The following is a 21,344-nucleotide window of genomic DNA, read 5'->3' on the forward strand; positions in this document are numbered from 1 at the left end:
TGTTTAAAACGAGATGGAAATAGCAGCAAAAAAAAAAAAAAAATGATGGTATAAACAATCCTGAGGTTAAAGAATTGTTAGGATTCTTCATACAAAATTAAAAATTGAAAAACAAAAACATGAAGTGTGAATGCTACCGGAGGTTATCTTATCTCTTTGCATAATACATACGCTCAGATGGACCCGCCCATGTCGAGCAATCCTTGAATGGAAGCTCTCCATGCTTTGTTTTACTTTTCAAAGCTCTTCTCCCTTATAAATTCATCGCCCTCGTCGTCACATCCTCCATGTCTCTCTTTCACACAAACATACACTTGCGTTTTCCCGAGACCCTCTTCAATGATGCCTCCAAGAATCTCTTTCGACGCTGAAACGCTCCTCTTTTTGGCTCTCTCCTTTTTAGCCATCATTGTGTGCTCCAGCGACGGTCCTCAGCTAGCAGTGGCGCAAAGTAGTAACAACAACAGTGCCACAACGATCCCAGTGAACGTTGGGGTGATTGTTGATCTGGAGACGTGGGTGGGTAAGATGGGATCGAGCTGCGTTAACTTGTCTATCTCTAACTTTTATAATTCAAACCCTTCTTACAAGACCAGGCTCATCCTCAACGTTAGAGACTCAAAAGGAGAAGAGGTTGCTGCTGCTGCTGCAGGTTCTCTCTCTACCTTTTATACTTCCGTTGATTGATAAAGTTTATTTTGGTTAAGATTCAATTTAATATCTTTCACACGTCCGCCCGAGTCATGCGGCCTTGAGAGACTGACAATTTGACGCTTAGCTTGACAGTATTTATGGGTTTTGTTCCATCCACGCCGCGCGGTGCTTCTCGAAGACACTGGTCTTTGAGCGTAACATTTGACCTTGGAACCATTTGTTTCATTAATTCCTTTCAATTCTTGGAGTTTACTCTTCAGAAAGCTACCAAGAAAACGATATTGCAAGAAACAATTTTAGGGACCATCCAATTATAATATCCTGATGGAGATAGTTATTTCAGTCACCCCAAATCGAAAATCTCTAATCTATTAAACCATTTCTTGGGTTTTGTTTTTGTAGTTAGAGGGTGTAGCACTATTGAAACAAGCGTCGGTTTATGCATCATATAGACCAAATACATCTCAAGCATCAATCGTTCGGGCTCATGGTAGGACCTACTTAATTACTGGTTAAGATGATACTGTTCAAAATCATCTACAGACCATATAATAACTCCTCAATATTGTTGGTGTCGGTAAACTTGTGATCTTTGAATTAGAAGTCCACCTTCGTATCATGTCATAGTTCACCAATGTATATATGTGCATAAATTTGTGGACCCAGTTTCATCTTGATAAAAATGTGTGAGCAGAATTTTTGTTTTATGATCTTGGAGGGTGAAATGTAGGACTACTATTGTCTGTTCTTTTCTTTGAAGAATATATAGCTCCCCTGTGACTCTTGTCCTGCTGTAATGGAATAAACCTTTATAAAATTACGTCTACATATAGATGATCAGTGAACTGTGTTAGAAATCGAGTCACAAAATACACATGCTGCATAGCTTTATTTTTGGAAAGAAAGCCTAACTTTAGTGGCTAAGTACATTACAAATGCCAATATTTTCGTACGGCGTTCACTTAAGTACTAAAACCTTTTTTTTTGTTTATTTGAATGCCACAAATTTGAAAAATCGATCACTTGAGTGCCACTTATGATTTGTCCTACCGGATAAGTTGACGTGGTTGCTGGTTGTCCGATGTGACCATCGAAAAATATAATTTTAATATTTTTAAACATTTTTTTACTATCATTATTTTTTGAATTATTTTTTGAATTATTTTTGCTTTTTTTCTTTAGGGCCGGCGAGTGTCATTAGCAATCCTCATCGGTCAAGAAATCCTCGCCCAGGCCGCCTCGCCCCTTGATTGTGAAGGCCTTAAGTGAGGCTATTAGGGCCTCTCTGGTGGTTGGCGAGGGCCTCATAGCCTTGCTCTCGCTGGGAAGGCCTTGGGGTGGAGGTCGAGAGGACCCTTGCCTACAGCAGCCTAAAGTTGGCAAGAGCGCTCGTGGCCTTGCTAGCCAATGGCTGACAACCTTCGCCGGCCATGAAACCCTCGCCCTTGACCGTGAAGGCCTTCGGCGACGGTGTTAGGGCCTCGCCAAGAGTGGGCGAGGCTGCAAGGACCCTCGCTCGCGGCCCCCAAAACCGACGAGGGCCCTCATAGCCTTGCTCAATCTGGGCAAGGGTTTTGTGGCTAGCAAGGATTGCTGGTGACTCTCGTAGGCCCTAACGGAAAAAAAGAAAAAATAAAAATTCAAACAAAAAAAATCCGCATGGGACGTTTGGCTGAAGTGGCACTTAAGTGAGCGATTTTACATTGATTTGTCATTCAAGTGAGCGAAAAAAAAAAAGTTTTGGTACTTAAGTGAGTGCCGTACGAAAGTATTGATACTTGTACTGTACTTACCCCTAACTTTAGAGTCAGTTTGTTTGAGAAAAACCATTGTCAGGGAATTGTTCTTGAATTTTCTAATATTTGGATGATGGAAAATGATAGAAAATTAAATTAGGAAAAACAACTTCCTTTTTGGGCAATAAGGAATCATATTTCCTGATTTCTTGCCGCGTGTCCAAGTGAGAAGAGTAAGTCCCTTTATGTCCATTTTTTGCTTATCAGTTTTTTTTTTCTTTTTGTCTTGACAAGTCTCATATGGTTCTTTCATAAATCTTGTCTGCCATCTCCTGAATATACTTCATTAATGCTCATGTCTTTTGATATTCTCACAAAAATCCATCTTATATCATATTGTACATAATATTTTTCGTAAATTCTTTGATTATTTCTTGTATTCCTTTTGATTTAATGGATTACAGAACAAACAAAAAAGATGTTGATTATAGTTTATTACCTATCAATTTTAATTTACAAGCTGCCATTAGTGGATTCACTTGTTATCAAATACTATAGAATTTTTTTTTTCCAATTTGTTTTCACTGAAAACAAACATAAAAAATTGGTTTACTTTCTCTGATCTCGAATTTCCCAAAAATATATATTCAAGTGACAAGAAGTTTTCAATTGAACAAATAAAATTTTATTGTGCTTTTCAGAGTAGAAAAATAGTCATTTAAGTGGGGGCGGTTGATAGAAACACTTTTAAATTTTTTCTTCGGGAAAATATATCTACATAATTGTTCTGATTTTTTTATTTTTTATTTATTTCTAGTTAAGCAAGTTGATCCGGTGAGTAACTGTTTTCATGGAAGTTGTGCGTTATTCAATGAGATTCAAACAACATAGGATTCTGGTTCGATCAAATAATTGTTAGTGCATGAAAGCAGTTTAATATGGATGCTGAGAGGCTTGATATATGATATAACATCGGAAAGGTCTGCCCTCACAAAATCCATAAAATTAAAATGCGGGGCTTGGAGTCTAGAGTGGACATGCGGCATCGACTCCTCGCACCACAAAGTACAAAAAATTTCATGTTTGAACCTCTTATCTAGACTTTTGCTTGAGTCTTTGACGGAGTAAGTAGTTATGATACAGGGCTTGTTCAATTACATGCCCAGGGTATTTCATGGATATGTAGTACACTTAATCAAAGTGAGCTTCCTCGGTATCGATAAATATCGTTTGTGAACACAATTGTGCATCATGTTTGAAATCAAGTTAAAATAAAATGGGAGTGGTCGACTATGTCTTGTGAGTAATATTTAATCTTTTCCTAAAAAATAAGAGGTTTCGCTTAGCCATGTGTTGACGCCTTAATTTTATTTAGGTTTATTTTATTAATTAAGTTTTTATTTTATTTTATTTTGTCTTTTCGGATAAATAAGATAATAAAAAAAAAAACAACGATGCAAAACAAGCAAAAAAAAAAATAAGAAAAGCAAAGCACAAGCCCAGCCCAGCCATTCCTCCCTTCGCGCGGGCCCTAGGCCTATTCTCCTCCTTCTTCACCCCCAGCCCGGCCCCTTTCTCTCTTCTTCTTCCTCCTTCCCTCTCCTTCGCCGCTGCAACTCACGCGCAAGGGAGGCCGACGCGCGAAGGACGGCCTACAGCCGAGGAGAGTAGGCCGATGTCAGCCGAAGAGGATAAGATCTCAAGAGCCATTAATGCTGAGCAAGCTTCGCTGGAAAGCTCGATGGGACACCGGTTCAGCTGAGCGGAACCGGTGGGCAAGCTGGAGGCCGGCGGCCGAGGCCCTCCTTCGTCTATAAATAGGTGGCCGCAAGCATCGTCGGAGGGCGTGGTGAGCTCGGAGATCTTTCACTGAGAGACATCGGGAAAGATTAAAGGGCGAGCGCAGGGGAGAACTCGAGTCGCGAGCTCAGCCCACCCTCCACCGAGAGACTTCGGGGAAGGCCAGCGGCGAGCGACTTCGAGAAGGTCAAATTTGGCCGGTGGAGGCTCGGATCTGGCCAGAGGGAGAGAGAATCGAGGCCGAGGAAGGTCCGGCCGAGATCTGCGCCTCGGATCTGGGGTGATCGAGCCCCTCCGCAGCCCTGACGCCGTGCCACCGTCGTTGTAGCTGCCGTAGCCGTCATCGTCGTCACCGTTGCCTCTCCAGAAACCCTCGCCGCGCCTCGATCGTCGCCAGGTGGGAGGCGGTCCGCCACCGTTCCCACTCGAAGAAAGGTAAAAAGTCCGCTGCCGTTGCCTTTACTATTCGTCTCGATCACCATCATCGCCGTCGCCATCGCCGTAACCACCGTAGCCGTCGTCGTCGTCGTCATAGCACCTCTGTCTCCCCCCTTCGGCGCCGCGGATTCGCAAACCCTAGGGTATGCGATTTTCTGGGTCACGAATCAGATCCGGGTCCCGAAAGTCGGGTAGGGTTCGCGATTTTGGGGCGGCTGGAAGGCGGGTTGTGAATCGGAGCAGGGTCGGGTAGGGTTTCCGTAATTTTGGGGTGGCGGGAATCTGGGTCACCGAGTCGGGTAGGGTTTCGCCGAATCGGGTCTTCGGGTCGGCCCGGTTATTTTCGAAAACAGGCTCCTGGGCCGTGGCATCGTTTTTTTTTTTTAAAAAAGTCGGACACAACCCGTGGGCTGGCCCGGGTCGGACACAACTCGGGTCCCGTCTGCGTTTTGGGCTGGCCCGAGTCGGACACAACCCGTGGATCCGACCCGGTCGGCTTTTATATTATTTTATATAATATTTTAATAAAAAAAATAAAAAATATTTCATATTTTCCGAAAAATGCCAAAAATCCAAAAAAGGCCAAAAATTCATGAAAAAGCCAAAAAAAATTATAAAAGGCCAAAAAGACTTGTATTTTCCAAAAAATACCAAAAAATCCCTTTTGTGTCAAAAATAGAAAAAGACCCAAAAAATGTTTTTCCTCCCCAATTTGCATGGAAAATCCCTCAAACATCCAAAAACCTCAGGGTTTAAACAAGATTAGGTACCGAAAGAGCATTAATGATTAACTAATATAATCAAGTCCCTGATCCTAATTTCTCTGGTTGCGCAGGGGCGAGTATTTCGCCAGATACTTCGCTTGGGTTTCTAATCAACCCACCCTAAATCGATTAGTGGCAACTCCATTTTAAAAATTGACTTACAGGTTAAAAACCTAGACTATTAAAGTTGTGAATTGGTGGACTTGGGAGAGTTCGGGCATACTAAATTCAGCCAAGCCATTAGCCTCCTTAGGCGCCCGTACCCGATTGCGGGTGCTGAAAAAAAGAGGTCGCGCCAACTTGGTGACTCCGCTGGGGACTTTGAGGACTTAGGCCATTTTATCTTTGTTTAAATGCTTTGCTGACTTGGGTTTTTTTTCTTTTGTGCAGGATAATAGCTTAGAGTTTTTTTTATTCTGTTAAAATAAAATGTTTTGTGATTATAAACTGCTGTGCATCCTTAAATGTTTTAGCACTACACATGACACACACAACCCGGCCGCCGGACCTGAGACTTCTTGGACCCATATGGTGACTATTCTTTGGAAATTTCGCTTAGATCCCTTGATGAAAGTTGTAGGGGACCTCTTGAAGCAAAACATATCCAAATTTCAGAGGAATTGAAGAAGAATAAGTGGGTGAACACTCGATATTTCGGAGATAGCTATACTGGACGTTTCGGTGCTAGAATCAGGAGCTTCGGACGTCTGTAGAAAATTATCTAGAACGAATCTGGCCTAGATGTCTTCCTGAAAAATCTACTTTAGTGTCTTAAATATAACCTGGTAAAATTTTATAATTTTCGGGTATTTTAATCGAATTATTTCAAAAACTGCGCAATCTGTTTCTATCCGAAATTGCATGCTGTATTTGTGTGAATTATATCTTCTTGTGTGAAACTCTTTAGGGCATGTGTTCTTCATGAAATTGTTATCTTATTGTCTTGTCTATCACGTGTCCTGATTTCATGATTTTTGAGAATCATATGGATATTTAATTTAAATGTTTTCTAAAATGGTACAAGCTGGAATTTAGTAAACTTCAAAAAGGCATGATAAATGGACTATTCTAAATTGTATGGACTCCATGAATTGTATTGCTATGAATGATTGTGTCTTGCTGCATGTATGATGATGATTGGAGATGCATGTATGAATCAAAGGATGAAAATGATCTTGATTGCCATCACATCACATGCCATGTTAAAATTGAACTATAATTGAAGATGTGAATTGAGATAAGTGAGAAGGCCGTTGGAGGTGTGAGCCGACGATGCCTCGGGAGTGTCGGGATGCCTGGCTAGAAGGGTACAGCCGGTTGCCCGGTGGCCTGGAATGGCTGGATGCCGGAGGGTCCTCGGGAGTTTCGAGATGCCCGGAGAGTGGGGGAGCCGGAAGCTCGGCAGGTATTGTGCCGAGGGATGCCTCGTGATGCCAGTTGGGGTACGAGATGCCTGGCAGGTATCGTGCCGAATGGTTCTCGCGATGCCAGGTGGGGTGCGAGTGATGAATGTGGGATGCAAACATTGGTCCCGGGAAAGAGAAATATGGCGGTCCAAAATGAAGGAATGAAATTGGGAAATTGAAATTGAATTATGCATGATGGTACATGTGATATGATGATGATGAGTGCATGGATGCATGATGATGGTAAGTGCATGGATGTATGTGCACCTATGGCATGATGGTAAATGTGATATGATGATGATGAGTGCATGGATGCATGATGATGGTAAGTGCATGGATGTATGTGCACCTATGGTATGATGGTACATGTGATATGATGATGATGAGTGCATGGATACATGATGAAGGTAAGAGTATGACATGATGGTGATGATTATATGATGATGTATGTACATGCGGTATGATGACATGCGCATGGTATCGAGGTAAGTTATGCTTGAAATGCATGGATGACATGTATTATGTTATGATTGTGATGATTGTATTGTATGATGCATTGAGTGGTTTATTAGTCCTTTACCTGCTGAGTGGTTATACTCACCTCTTCGGGGACCAACATTTCAGATTAGAGAGGTGCCGCTCCCTGCTGTCACGCGGGGCGTCTTTTACGGCCTTCCTTCAGATGTAGAGGTCGAGTGTGTGGAGATCGACTGTCCCACCATCCCCGGTTTGACGTTCATTTGGGTTCGCGCGTTAGTGATGTATGATGTGGGCCTGGCTGGGGGCCCGGTCATACAAGAGTTCATATCTGTCCACGTCCGTTGAGATGGGGTGATGCGAGGGATGTTGCCGCCGCCACCGCCTGATGCACTGGGATGGGTGTGACGGCCCATTCGTGAAGAGTAGGAGCTGTAACTTTTTGGGATGATAGCCGACACTAGTTGATGGGGGATTGTGCTTGATAGACATAGTGGGTCGAGTGTCTCTTTTAAGGTTATGGCCGAGTGTAGTGAAAAGTCTTGGCCTTTCTTTTGTTGTATCGACCCGAGAAAAATCCATCATGAAAATATGTAAATAAAAGTGTCGTGGCTTTATCTTTTCATATGATGTTAGTGGTGTGCAATTGTATCATGGTTGTTGGAGGGAGAAATGGGTAGAACTTGATTATGCTTCCGCAATTAAGATGCGCCGGGACCTTTTTTTTTTTTTTTTAAAAATGCCTAGGAACTAAGGTACTTCTTTGGCAAGATGTGGTGACCTTGGGCGCTTCGAGGTGCCTCATCCCTCCGTTTTTGGTATCAGGGCAATGGTTATAGGTGGAGTGATAAGGAGCCTCATTTGGAAATTGAGGAACATGATGACAATGCACATCATAGGATATAAAACGGAATAATTGATTAACTTTGAATAATGGGTGATGAGTACTCACTCGTAGATCCCTAGTAGTTTATTTTGAGTTGTCTTTAGGTACCAGTAACATGTATATGTTACTTATGTAGTAATAGTAGTTGCTTTGAGTGGAGACAGTGAGTATCAGATTATTCCTAAGGCAATGCTTGAAAATTGCAGGAAATTCATGGTGCGAGCTGGAAGTGCTCATCCATCGAGGGCTGAAGCCTCTGCTGTAAGGGCCGAACCCTGAATGGAAGACATCCTGCAGGCATTGGCCAATATTGGAAATCTGATGGAGAGACAGGCGCAGCAACAACCTGGAGCAGAACACCATACTCAAGGACTGATGGAGCAGTTTTTGAAGCTGAAGCCACCTAAGTTCAGTGGAATGGGAAGTCTTGAGGAGGCGGAACATTGGATTGATGGAATGGAACAAATTTTCAGGTTGTTGGACTGCACTGATGCTAAGAAAATAACTTTGGCAGAGTACCAGCTGGAGGGAAATGCAAAGTTTTGGTGGAGAGCATCGAGGGACACAATCTTCCCACCAGGTACTGAGGTTAACTGGGAAGAGTTTGTGAGATCTTTTAATAGAAAGCATTTTTCTGACTGTGCTAAGGATAAGAAAATTATAGAATTTGTTCAATTAGAACAAAAGGAGCTGACAGTAGACCAGTATGAGGCTAGATTTTCTGAACTGTCTAGATATGCTCCTAGGCTGATTGAGGATCAAGAAGAGAAAGCTAAGAGGTTTCTGAAAGGGTTGAGGACTGATATCAAGAAACAACTAGTGCCTCTAAACATAAGATATTATAATGAGATCTATGAAAGGGCACAGTTGGTGGAGCAGGAGTTGGTAAGGGAACATTCGGAGAATAAGAAACCATTGTCCTTTGGTGATGTGAGACGGGGTAAAAGACCCTATGCAGGTCAAGGTTAGACCTGGGAATCTAAGAAGAATGGCAATTTTGGGAACTTTGGAAAAGGCAGGGGTAGCCTGAATTTGGAAAGGACACCTTATCAAAATAAGGAGTGTCGAAGGTGTAATGGGCGACATGGCCCAGGACCTTGCAATGGGCAACCGAAATGTTATAGTTGTGGACGAATAGGTCATATTAAGAGAAACTGCCCACAGGAAAGGTCGCACGCGTGTATGGGCTCGGTGCAGCAGCCACAGCGGAATGCTGTTAGGCCAAACTTACCAAGGAATCCCCAGAGGCCACCAGCACAAGGAAAAGTGTATGTGATCACCCAAGAGGAAGCGGAAGCTTCCAAAAATGTTATCTCAGGTACGATCCTTATAAATGATAAAAAGGCATATGCATTGTTTGATACGGGTGCTATGCATTCATTTGTGTCTGAAAGATATAAACGGTTGAATAAGATAGAAACTACGCCTCTTGAGATGCCTCTTTGTGTTTCTACGCCTCTAAAGGATATGTTATTGTCTACGCTGGTGTGTGGAAATTGTAAGATAACAATGGGGGGAAAGGATATGGAAATAGACTTAGTTGTAATGGCCATGTATGATTTTGATGTTATCATAGGAATGGACTGGCTTCATAAGTATCGGGCCCAGATGGATTGTTATAGGAAATTAGTCCAATTTACCTTACCTGATCAGTCTAGTCGTGAATTTCTGGGAGGACCGACCCACCTACCTGTAGCACTTATTTCAGTAATAGAAGCCCGTGCGTTACTTGACAAAGGATGTCAAGAGTACCTAGCCATGGTTAGAGATTATACTAAGGAAGAGCCTAAGATTGATGAAATTCGGGTAGTCAACGAATTTCAAGATGTATTCCCTGAGGAATTGCCTGGATTGCCGCCAGAGCGAGAAATTGAGTTTGAAATTGAATTAATGCCTGGAACAGGACCTATATCAAAAGCCCCATATAGGATGGCCTTAGTCGAATTGAAGGAATTGAAAGTGCAACTACAAGAGTTGCTGGACAAAGGATTCATTAGACCAAGTGCTTCACCTTGGGGTGTACCAGTTTTGTTTGTGAAAAAGAAAGATGGATTGATGCGCTTGTGCATTGATTATAGGCAACTGAACCAGGTGACCATTAAAAATAAATATCCTTTGCCTAGAATTGATGACCTGTTTGACCAACTCCAGGGAAGTTCGGTCTTCTCTAAGATTGACTTAAGGTCGGGATACTATCAGCTGAGAATTAAGAAAGAGGATATTCCTAAGACTGCGTTTAGGACTCGTTATGGGCATTATGAGTTCCTGGTCATGCCATCTGGATTGACTAACGCGCCGGCTGCATTTATGGATTTAATGAATAGGGTATTTAAACCTTATTTAGACCAGTTTGTGATTGTTTTTATTGATGACATCCTAATATATTCGAGAGGACCTAAAGAGCATGAACAACATCTAAGGATAGTTTTGCAAACCTTGAGAGATCATAAGTTGTATGCCAAATTTAGCAAGTGTGAATTCTGGCTAGACCAGATAATATTCTTAGGGCATGTGGTGTCAGGAGAAGGAATTGCAGTAGACTCGGCAAAAGTTGAGATGGTAATAAATTGGCCGAGACCGACGACACCCACTGAAATATGGAGTTTCTTAGGACTAGCTGGTTATTATAGGAGGTTTATTGAAGGATTTTCACGATTGGTAGGTCCTTTAACTAAATTGACCCGAAAGAATGTGAAGTTTGAATGGAATGGGGAATGTGAAAGGAGTTTCCAGGAGCTTAAAAGAAAATTGACTTCGGCTCCAATCCTGACTATACCAACTGGACCTGATGGTTTCACAGTGTATAGTAATGCATCTCACAAAGGACTGGGATGTGTTTTGATGCAGCATGGCAAGGTCATAGCCTATGCATCTAGGCAATTAAAACCCCATGAGCTGAACTACCCAACGCATGATTTAGAATTAGCAGCTATAGTGTTTGCCTTGAAGATTTGGAGACACTATTTGTATGGGGAAAAGTTTGAGATTTATACGGATCATAAGAGTTTGAAATATCTGTTCTCACAAAAGGAGTTGAACATGAGACAAAGGAGATGGATGGAGTTGTTAAAAGATTATGATTGTGAGATAAAATACCATCCAGGGAAGGCGAATAAGGTAGCGGATGCTCTTAGTCGTAAGTAGGCTATGGAGATGGCCAGTTTAAGAATGGCGGAATGGAGCTTGTTAAAGTCTGTTACAGACTCAGAATTTAAATTAAAAGTAGATTGTCTAACTGGTATGCTTAGTGCATTAAGGATTGAACCTGAAATTATTCAGAAAGTTAAAATCTTACAAGAGTTTGACCCGGAGATTTTGAAAATGAAAGACACTGCGTCTTTAGGGAAAAGACCAGAATTTCAAATCTCTGATGATGGAATAGTAAGATGCCAATGACGACTTTGTGTTCCCGACAACGAAGAATTAAAGAAGGAAATTCTGTCGGAGGCACATAAGAGTAATTATAGTATTCATCCGGGTAGTACAAAGATGTACAGGAACTTACGCCAGCAGTTTTGGTGGAATGGTATGAAAGCAGATACGGCTAAGCATGTTTCTCAATGTTTGACGTGCCAGCAGGTAAAAGCAGAACATCGTAAACCTGCAGAACTCTTGAGACCATTAGATATACCAGAATGGAAATGGGAGCATATAATGATGGACTTTATTCAAGGATTACCAAGGACGTCAAGTAGTCATGACTCTATCTGGGTTATAGTGGACCGTTTGACTAAATCTGCTCATTTCCTAGCGGTTCGCATGGACTACTCAATGGACAAATATGCGGACATATATGTAAGTCAAGTGGTACGCTTACATGGTGTTCCAGTAACTATTACCTCAGATCGGGATTCGAGGTTCACTTCAAACTTTTGGCGAAGTCTTCAGATTGCATTAGGAACTAAACTTCAATTTAGTACTGCTTTTCATCCCCAAACAGATGGACAAACAGAAAGAGTAATCCATACATTAGAGGATATGTTGAGGGCTTGTGTAATTGATTTCAAAGGAAATTGGGATGAAAGATTGCATTTGGTGGAGTTTGCCTATAATAATAGTTTTCAGAAAAGTATAGGCATGGCTCCCTATGAAGCATTATATGGAAGGAGATGTAGGACTCCTGTCTGTTGGAATGAAGTAGGTGAAAGGAAATTGACAGGACCTGAATTGGTACAAGTTACCACTGAGGCTGTTGAAATTATTAGAAAAAGGCTTAAAGCAGCTCAGAGTAGACAGAAAGACTACACAGATAGGCGCAGAAGGCCTTTGGAGTTTAGCGTAGGAGACCATGTATTCCTTAAAGTATCTCCAATGAAAGGAATATCTCGATTTGGGATGAAGGGTAAGCTAAGCCCTAGATTTGTCGGACCTTTTGAGATACTTGAAAGAATAGGAGATGTAGCGTATCGTTTAGCGCTGCCTCCTAAGTTGGGAAATTTGCATGATGTGTTTCATGTATCGATGTTGAGAAAGTACCAACCGGATCCTGGTCACATACTCGATCATGAAGCCATCAAAGTGGATGAGAAAGTGAGGTACATCGAAGAGCCTATACAGATACTGGATCGGAAGGAGCAAATTCTTAGGACTAAGAAGATCCCTCTGGTTAAGGTATTATGGCGACATCATGATATGGAGGAAGCCACATGGGAAAGTGAAGATCAGATGAAGGAAAAGTACCCCTACTTGTTTCAAGAAGGCACGAGTGGTGTCTAATTTCGAGGACGAAATTCTCTAAGGAGGGAAGAAATGTGGCATCCTGAAATTCTTTGCCAGTCATTAGGGGTGCTCCAATTAGTGTCTTGTATTGAGATCTACCGCCGAGTTTAAATGGATAAATCTTGGAAGAGGATGACTTATCTTTGGCCATATGTATCGTGAATTAGAATCTATGGATTTGTGATTTTAAGTGTTTAGTTATTTAATTTTACCCTATAGTACTTTAGTCCAATAAGGATTTAATTAGTATTTAAAAAGAAGGTTAAAATTTGATTTTAATTAGGTTTGGGCCTTAGGCCCAATAGCTTGGACTCTTGGTGGGCCAAATGGCTGGCCCATTGAAGCCCATGGAGAGGTGGCTGTCGACCAAGGAGGGGAGGAGTGGCCGGCCCACTTCTTCCAAGCCCAAGCCCATCTTGCATGCTTTGCCAGGTGGCAAAAAGAGGGTTCCATGCATTGGCTATTGGGGAGGCACCTCATGATTGCCAATGATGGAGTTTAGGGGAAACAAAAGGGAGAGAGGCCGGCTGATGGAGGAGCTGTCGTCCAAGAGAGTGAGAGAGAGAGAGAGAGAGGGTTGCGAGAGAGAGGAACCGAGAGAGAGAGAGAGGAGAAGAAGGAGCCGCTCGCCCGCACGCCCGTCGCCGTCTGTTCGCCGTCCGTGTGCCGTCCGTGTGCCGTCGTCCGCTTGATCTTAGAGGCAAGTTAGGATCAATTTCTACTCTTGCATGTGTGTTTTGCATGTGTGGTTGAATCTTGGGTGTTTAGAGGTAAGGAACCGAAGCTAGTGTGGTTTGTTCTTGAAAAAGCTTGCTGATTTCGTGTATACCGCCTGACCCAGAAACTTCTGGAGGCTTACATGCATGTTTCGAGTTGAATTGTGACTTTGACTCCTTCATAAAAGTTGTAGACAACATCTCAAAGTATAACATACTAAAATTTGGGACAAAATGGTTGAGTTTTAAGGGGAAAAACCCTCCTCCTACGAAGGCACTAGATCTGGAACTGCTTTGCTGACCTTTTGGTAGTTTTGTGGGTTGCATGTTGCTTTTACCGAGAATTTCCTTTCAACTTCTTCATGAAACTTGTAGAGAACATCCTAAAGACTAACATACTCAAATTTGAGGTAAAATGAGCAAGTGTAACCTAGTGAATCGATTTTCTCTGGAAGACGGTAAATCTGGAAATACGGTACTGGACACCCGAGACTTCTTGGACCCATATGGTGACTATTCTTTGTAAATTTCGCTTAGATCCCTTGATGAAAGTTGTAGGGGACCTCTTGAAGCAAAACATATCCAAATTTCAGAGGAATCGAAGAAGAATAAGTGGGTGAACACTCGATATTTCGGAGATAGCTATACTGGACGTTTCGGTGCTAGAATCAGGAGCTTCGGACGTCTGTAGAAAATTATCTAGAACGAATCTGGCCTAGATGTCTTCCTGGAAAATCTACTTTAGTGTCTTAACTATAACCTGGTAAAATTTTATAATTTTCGGAGGTCATTCTGGTATTTTAATCGAATTATTTCAAAAACTGCGCAATCTGTTTCTATCCGAAATTGCATGCTGTATTTGTGTGAATTATATCTTCTTGTGTGAAACTCTTTAGGGCATGTGTTCTTCATGAAATTGTTATCTTATTGTCTTGTCTATCATGTGTCCTGATTTCATGATTTTTGAGAATCATATGGATATTTAATTTAAATGTTTTCTAAAATGGTACAAGCTGGAATTTAGTAAACTTCAAAAAGGCATGATAAATGGACTATTCTAAATTGTATGGACTCCATGAATTGTATTGTTATGAATGATTGTGTCTTGCTGCATGTATGATGATGATTGGAGATGCATGTATGAATCAAAGGATGAAAATGATCTTGATTGCCATCACATCACATGCCATGTTAAAATTGAATTATAATTGAAGATGTGAATTGAGATAAGTGAGAAGGCCGTCGGAGGTGTGAGCCGATGATGCCCCGGGAGTGTTGGGATGCCTGGCTAGAAGGGTATGGCCGGTTGCCCGGTGGCCTGGAATGGCCGGATGCCGGACGGTCCTCGGGAGTTTCGAGATGCCCGGAGAGTGGGGGAGCCGGAAGCTCGGCAGGTATTGTGCCGAGGGATGCCTCGTGATGCCAGTTGGTGTACGAGATGCCTAGCAGGTATTGTGCCGGATGCCTGGCAGGTATTGTGCCGGATGGTTCTCGCGATGCCAGGTGGGGTGCGAGTGATGAATGTGGGATGCAAACATTGGTCCCGGGAAAGAGAAATATGGCGGTCCAAAATGAAGGAATGAAATTGGGAAATTGAAATTGAATTATGCATGATGGTACATGTGATATGATGATGATGAGTGCATGGATGCATGATGATGGTAAGTGCATGGATGTATGTGCACCTATGGCATGATGGTACATGTGATATGATGATGATGAGTGCATGAATACATGATGATGGTAAGAGTATGACATGATGGTGATGATTATATGATGATGTATGTACATGCGGTATGATGACATGCGCATGGTATCAAGGTAAGTTATGCTTGAAATGCATGGATGACATGTATTATGTTATGATTGTGATGATTGTATTGTATGATCCATTGAGTGGTTTATTGGTCCTTTACCTGCTGAGTGGTTGTACTCACCCCTTCGGGGACCAACATTTCAGATTAGAGAGATGCCGCTCCCTGCTGTCACGCGGGGCGTCTTTTACGGCATTCCTTCGGATGTAGAGGTCGAGTGTGTGGAGATCAACTGTCCCACCATCCCCGGTCTGACGTTCATTCGGGTTTGCGCGTTAGTGATGTATGATGTGGGCCTGGCTGGGGGCCCGGTCATACAAGAGTTCATATCTGTCCACGTCCGTCGAGATGGGGTGATGCGAGGGATGTTGCCGCCGCCACCGCCTGATGCACCGGGATGGGTGTGACGGCCCGTTTGTGAAGAGTAGGAGCTGCAACTTTTGGGATGATAGCCGACACTAGTTGATGGGGGATTGTGCTTGATAGACATAGTGGGTCGAGTGTCTCTTTTGAGGTTATGGCCGAGTGTAGTGAAAAGTCTTGGCCTTTCTTTTGTTGTATCGACCCGAGAAAAATCCATCATGAAAATATGTAAATAAAAGTGTCGTGGCTATATCTTTTCATATGATGTTAGTGGTGTGCAATTGTATCATGGTTGTTGGAGGGAGAAATGGGTAGAACTTGATTATGCTTTCGCAATTAAGATGCGCCGGGACCTTTTTTAAAAAAAAAAAATGCCTAGGAACTAAGGTACTTCTTTGGCAAGATGTGGTGACCTTGGGCGCTTCGGGGTGCCACAATAAAGAACCCCTGGTAGATGTCAATGCGACCTATAATCATTCTCCAACAATTCAGACAAGTGCAGGACAACAACAGACCACCAGCCATCAGCCATCCCAGCGTTACAACAACAAGAGGCAATTTACTCCTCTTCCTGGATCTCCGTCATAGGTACTGGCAATCCTCCGGAAGAAGAACCTCCTTTTGATTGAGCCAAAACGACCCAACGCTGAAAGTTTTTCCAACTATGACCCGTCAAAAATATGCGACTATCACATGGAAGAAGTGGGGCATTCGACTGATGAGTGCTTCGCCCTTAAGAGTCGAATCCAGAACCTGTTAGACACTGAGGCTTTCTCATTCCAGAGCAATCCGCTCCCTGATCACACTGACAAAGTAAACGTGGTATTCAATTTTGAAGATAGTTAGAGCAGAAATGTCGAAGCACATACCACTGACATCTATCAGGGGCTGGTAGAGGCCGAATATTATTCAGGCAATGAAGTGCCACCCTTAGCAATAGAGAAAGAAGGGCCAGATGACATGACCACCATGTTTGGAGACCTTTTCATGGACACCATCAACGAAGGACCGTAAGGGGAAATGGGTGCAGGCCCGCTCAAGTAGAACCCTTTTTAATTTCCTTTCGTATTCCCTTACGTGGGAACATGTACATCTTTCTTAAGTTTGGCTTGTTTTATTTTCAACATCAGTTCCGCTTAAGGAACTAACTTTTGAAATCACTTTTCCAAAATGTAAATCCACCTATTAAATAAAGTTGAAAATATTTCGAAAGCATGAGGCGGTATCCCAAACCGGCTCAGTGATGCTATCCAACCATGAAAAGAAAATATCATCTAAGGAGAATACTGAGGGCTGGGCTTCCTCATGCTTTCTTCCCCTCAAAGATATATACTTTTGAAAACAAAAAATGTTTCATTACCAAAAGCTTTCGTCAAAACAAGATGTTAAATTTGATCATATCTGTCTTTCTAACTCACTCACTTTGTGTCTCAGAAGATCATTCCCATCCCCTTTGACTTAATGTGCAGGGGCATTTGAACCTGGCACATCATGTGAACTCGCCAAGTTCAAAAACACTCTTCCAAGAAAGCAGGGGCAAACAGAAAAGATCCCGTTTCAAAAGGGTAAGTCCTATTCCATGAACATAATGTCGAAAATGACGTCCTCTCTCTTCTATTTACAGGAAACGAAAGATAAGACGTAATAGTATAGGCATACGGTTGAAAATCAAGCCGTCCCTAGGAGCTTTGTGCACTCCACCTCGCTCCTGCCAAACTCCTTCACAAGCCAGAGCAATATCCTTTTCCCAGAACGTGCCTGAGCAACCAGATGCTGTGGTTTCATCAACGGGACTTCCAGCTTCGACAAGCCCAGAAGCACAAGGAAGGGATCTTTTCTCTTTCTTTGAATTGGCTACTATCAACAGGGAAGAAATCCAGACAGTTGAAGCGGTCTCTAGCCCCTATTCAAAATGAGGACCTAGAAACCTGACTTCCTATTCAGACGCATGCTCTCACAAGAAGTAATTGCCATCAGAGAATTGGAGGTTTTGATTGTCCATCTCAGATTCCATAGAAGCTTGAAATACATGACTTTGCTCAATGCTGCTAATGGTCATATAGTCAAAGACATAAGAAAATTCCACAGAAGGAAGGCGTTGAAGATAAATCAACAACCATCAATCATGCATACATGGCCATGAGTGAGGAAGGCCAATCGAAAGAAATGCCAAATTGTGCCAAGACGAAAAGGCTATCATCGACATTCAAGTATCCTTAGGAGCTAGCACAGACAAACTCTGGGGAAGGCTAATTTGGTATCGTTTCCAATACTCCCACTATCTGAACCCGCTTTTGACGTATTTTCCCTATTTGACAGGGAGCATCACAATTCAAGAGCCAAACTTGATGGTTAGGTTTGGCAAATCAATATTGGCCAAGCTAGTACGTGGAAATGACCCATATCGATTTACCTAACTTGGTATGAAAGGACGTGTCATCCAGGAACCGAGTCGGTTAAATGAAAAAAGCAGTGCCCTACAGACACAGTCGGCGCCTCGAGCCGAGTGGTACCCGGGAAGAAGCAAAACGGTCTGAAGTCGGGGGTTCGAATCCCTGACGTGGCAGTTAGCCGCTTGGTAAAAAAATAATAAAAAAGTTTTTGCTTCTTTTGCGCTTGCAAATTACGAGAGAGCAGATGACCTAACGAAGCAAAAGACATAGGACTTCGTGTCCCACTTGCACTTCAGGTTCATCCAATCATCTGCAAACCAGTGAAGGGTAATGTTGTATCGCTTCCAAGTTATTTGACTCTTGAAAGAGCTTCTAATTAACATGATCCCTTTTATCTGTTGCAAGATCACCTGACAGTAAAAAAAATGCGGATAATAAATCAAGGAAAGACATGTCAAACTCTGATAAGCCCTCCTAAGCGAAATGGCGTCCTGAGTAATCACCAAAGCAAATGACAGAAAATCTTTAGGCCTCAACTCACATTTGATTTTGGCCAGACTAATTGATCTACTTGTACATCTTCTCTTCTGCAGGAGCAAAAGCAGAGATGCCCGATCAGATTCCCAATCCTTGTCTGATCATTCATGTGTTATACCCCTAATCAATAGGGACAATCATCGACACCCATTTGCGAATAACCCTTTTGATGTTCAAAATCTAACATATTTGGAAACACCATTCTGTTGACCCTTAAAGCTGCCAACAAGGTCTTTTTGAGCAAAAACCATTCATTGTTTTGAGAGTACAAACTCTCTCATGTTTAAAATGTTGCATGCCTTTTCTAAATGGATTTTTGCATGATGATTTTGTCTATCTAGATCACTGATTCCGCTGAGGATTATTATAATAGACAGCTAAGTGAAGAATATAAGATTGATTGAGTATGCTGGATGAGGCGCGTCAGAATGATGACAGGCAAGCTATATCCTACACACAATCCCCCATCTATACACCTATGAGATGAGTGTAGAAGATTCCATGGCTGCAGGGTAAAGAGTTCTCTCGCGAATGGTACGATAACCAAAATAGTGAGAGGCATTCCATTGCTCACCCCATTGAGCCCCATACACTGGTGAAATTTCTATCCTACCCTCGTCAAGAACCACCCCTACACTGAGGCAGATTAGAGGCGAAGCAGCATCACAAGGTAAGAAGAGAGATAGAAATTTTCTTGCTCACACTTGCATCAATCTTTGGGTGTCTTTATTGCATATGAACACTCACGTTAATTTAAGTGCCTTAGAATGACGAAGAGCAATTCCCTTTCTATGCATTTGTATACATTGTACAACCCAAGTGAGTCTGTAATTTTACCCTCACATTGAGACAAAGCAGAAGTCATTACCATAGCCTAGAGCGTCGGCTGAAGATGAAGACTCAAGAGTCTAATAACGGTGCTTCGATTGAACTTGCCTAGGCCAGTTCCTCCGACGACAAGAAAAAACAAGGGCATAAAAAAGCAGTGTACTTGGTAAAAGCAAGGTCAATGCCCGTATATGAAAATCAAAAGCAAAAACTATGGACATAAAAAAGCAGTGTGCCTGGTAAAAGCAAGGCCAATGTCTCCAAACAAAAATACAGCTGTTTGTATTCCCAAGAGAAGTTGTGGTTCGATTAATGGAACCTTCATCTGACTATGAGAAAAAGAGACCAGTGACAAATGCCGAGACAGTCACCAACTCTCACCCTCTTACATGTGAGCCAAGTCTACGTTACATTCCCATTGTAAAAGTCTCTTCAGACTAGGGCACTTCAATTAACGTAGGATTTCATGTGTACATAAGCATTGCTTGAAGAAGTACGAACAAGATTACTCCATCTCTTTTCGCAGGATTCTTGACTTGCAAACTCGGAGATGATCATGCGGCACTTCGTTCATAAGCCTTAACCTCGACGGTCCCATTTGATGAGCCATTGACCAAATCTTCATCACAACTTCAACAAAGACCTCTCACGTTGGTAAAATCGTACCACTTGCGAGAATACTCGGACCCCTGTTGACATGATGACAGTGAGATAGTGTGATCCTTATAAATCCTGCATCAATGGTCAGGATAGCCTTTTTCATGAGAGTGAGCGGAAAGTCCTTTCAGACTGAAAGTCCCTCATCTGGCATGCTCAAGACATCTACATTATAAATGAAGGTTGTCTTTCAAAATCTTCCCCAGTGGAATCCAGATGATGCAAAACTGACAAAGTTGTCATGCATGAATCCCATTTTGAACTCATGAATTTACAGCATATACAATCATGTATGCATATTGTGCAAATAGCAGACATACTCTCAAAGATCAGAGATATTGCCAGGTAAGCATATCCTTATCCCCATTTGTCTTAAAGTACCTACCACTGTCCAGGTACTCTCTTTTTGACACTCGACCTATTCGAGTCGTCCCTTGAGTTTGGGTGCTTGCAACTGTCTTAGTATCCCCTTGTCTTTGAGTACCCACCACTTGCCGGGTACTCCATTTTCTTGACACTCGACCTATTCGAGTTGTCCCCAGAGTATTGATACTTGTGACTGACCAAGTATCCCTTTATCGTTGAATACCTACTGCTGTCTAGGTATCCCTATTGTCTTTGAGTACCAGCCACCGTTCGAATACTCCCTTTTCTTGACACTCGACCTGTTCAAGTTGTCCGCAGAGTATTGATACTTGTGACCGACCAAGTATCTCTTGGAATACCTACTGCTGTCTAGGTATCCCCATATCGTCAAGTACCCACCGTTGTCCAGGTACTTCCTTTTCATGACACTCAACCTGCCCGAGTTGTTCCCAAATAATATAGCAGCTGTTCAAGCATTCCATTGCTTTGCTTGGCACCGCCGTCCAGGTATGCTTTCTAGCACTTTGACCAGTCTGAGTGGTCCCAGATCATATCATTAAATACTTGTGTTTATCCAAGTATTCGAGTACTTTGTACACTTGCGGTTACCCAGGTGTTTCAGCCCTTTTGAGTGCCTGCGGCCATCCAGGTAAGCCTTGTGCTATATTCAGTTTATGTTGCCAGGAGGTGGGAGACCTTCACGAATATGTGAGGCGCGTCCTCGACATTCCCATTACCAGGAGGTGAGAGGCCTTCATGAATATACGGGGCACGTCCTCAATATTCACCA

General features: G+C 42.5%; 1 protein-coding gene across 1 annotated transcript in view; it reads left to right on the forward strand.

The window, feature by feature from the left end:
- Positions 1-212: 212 nt before the first annotated feature.
- The window catches only part of LOC104439419 (glutamate receptor 2.7), a 37,743-nt gene continuing 16,611 nt past the window's right edge, over positions 213-21,344 (forward strand). The window contains 1 exon segment of the mRNA XM_039308425.1: positions 213-652. Coding sequence (XP_039164359.1) covers positions 340-652 — 313 coding nt within the window. The 5' untranslated portion in view covers positions 213-339.

This window comes from Eucalyptus grandis, chromosome 3 (genome assembly GCF_016545825.1).
Source record: "Eucalyptus grandis isolate ANBG69807.140 chromosome 3, ASM1654582v1, whole genome shotgun sequence".
NCBI classification, from domain to species: Eukaryota; Viridiplantae; Streptophyta; class Magnoliopsida; order Myrtales; family Myrtaceae; genus Eucalyptus; species Eucalyptus grandis.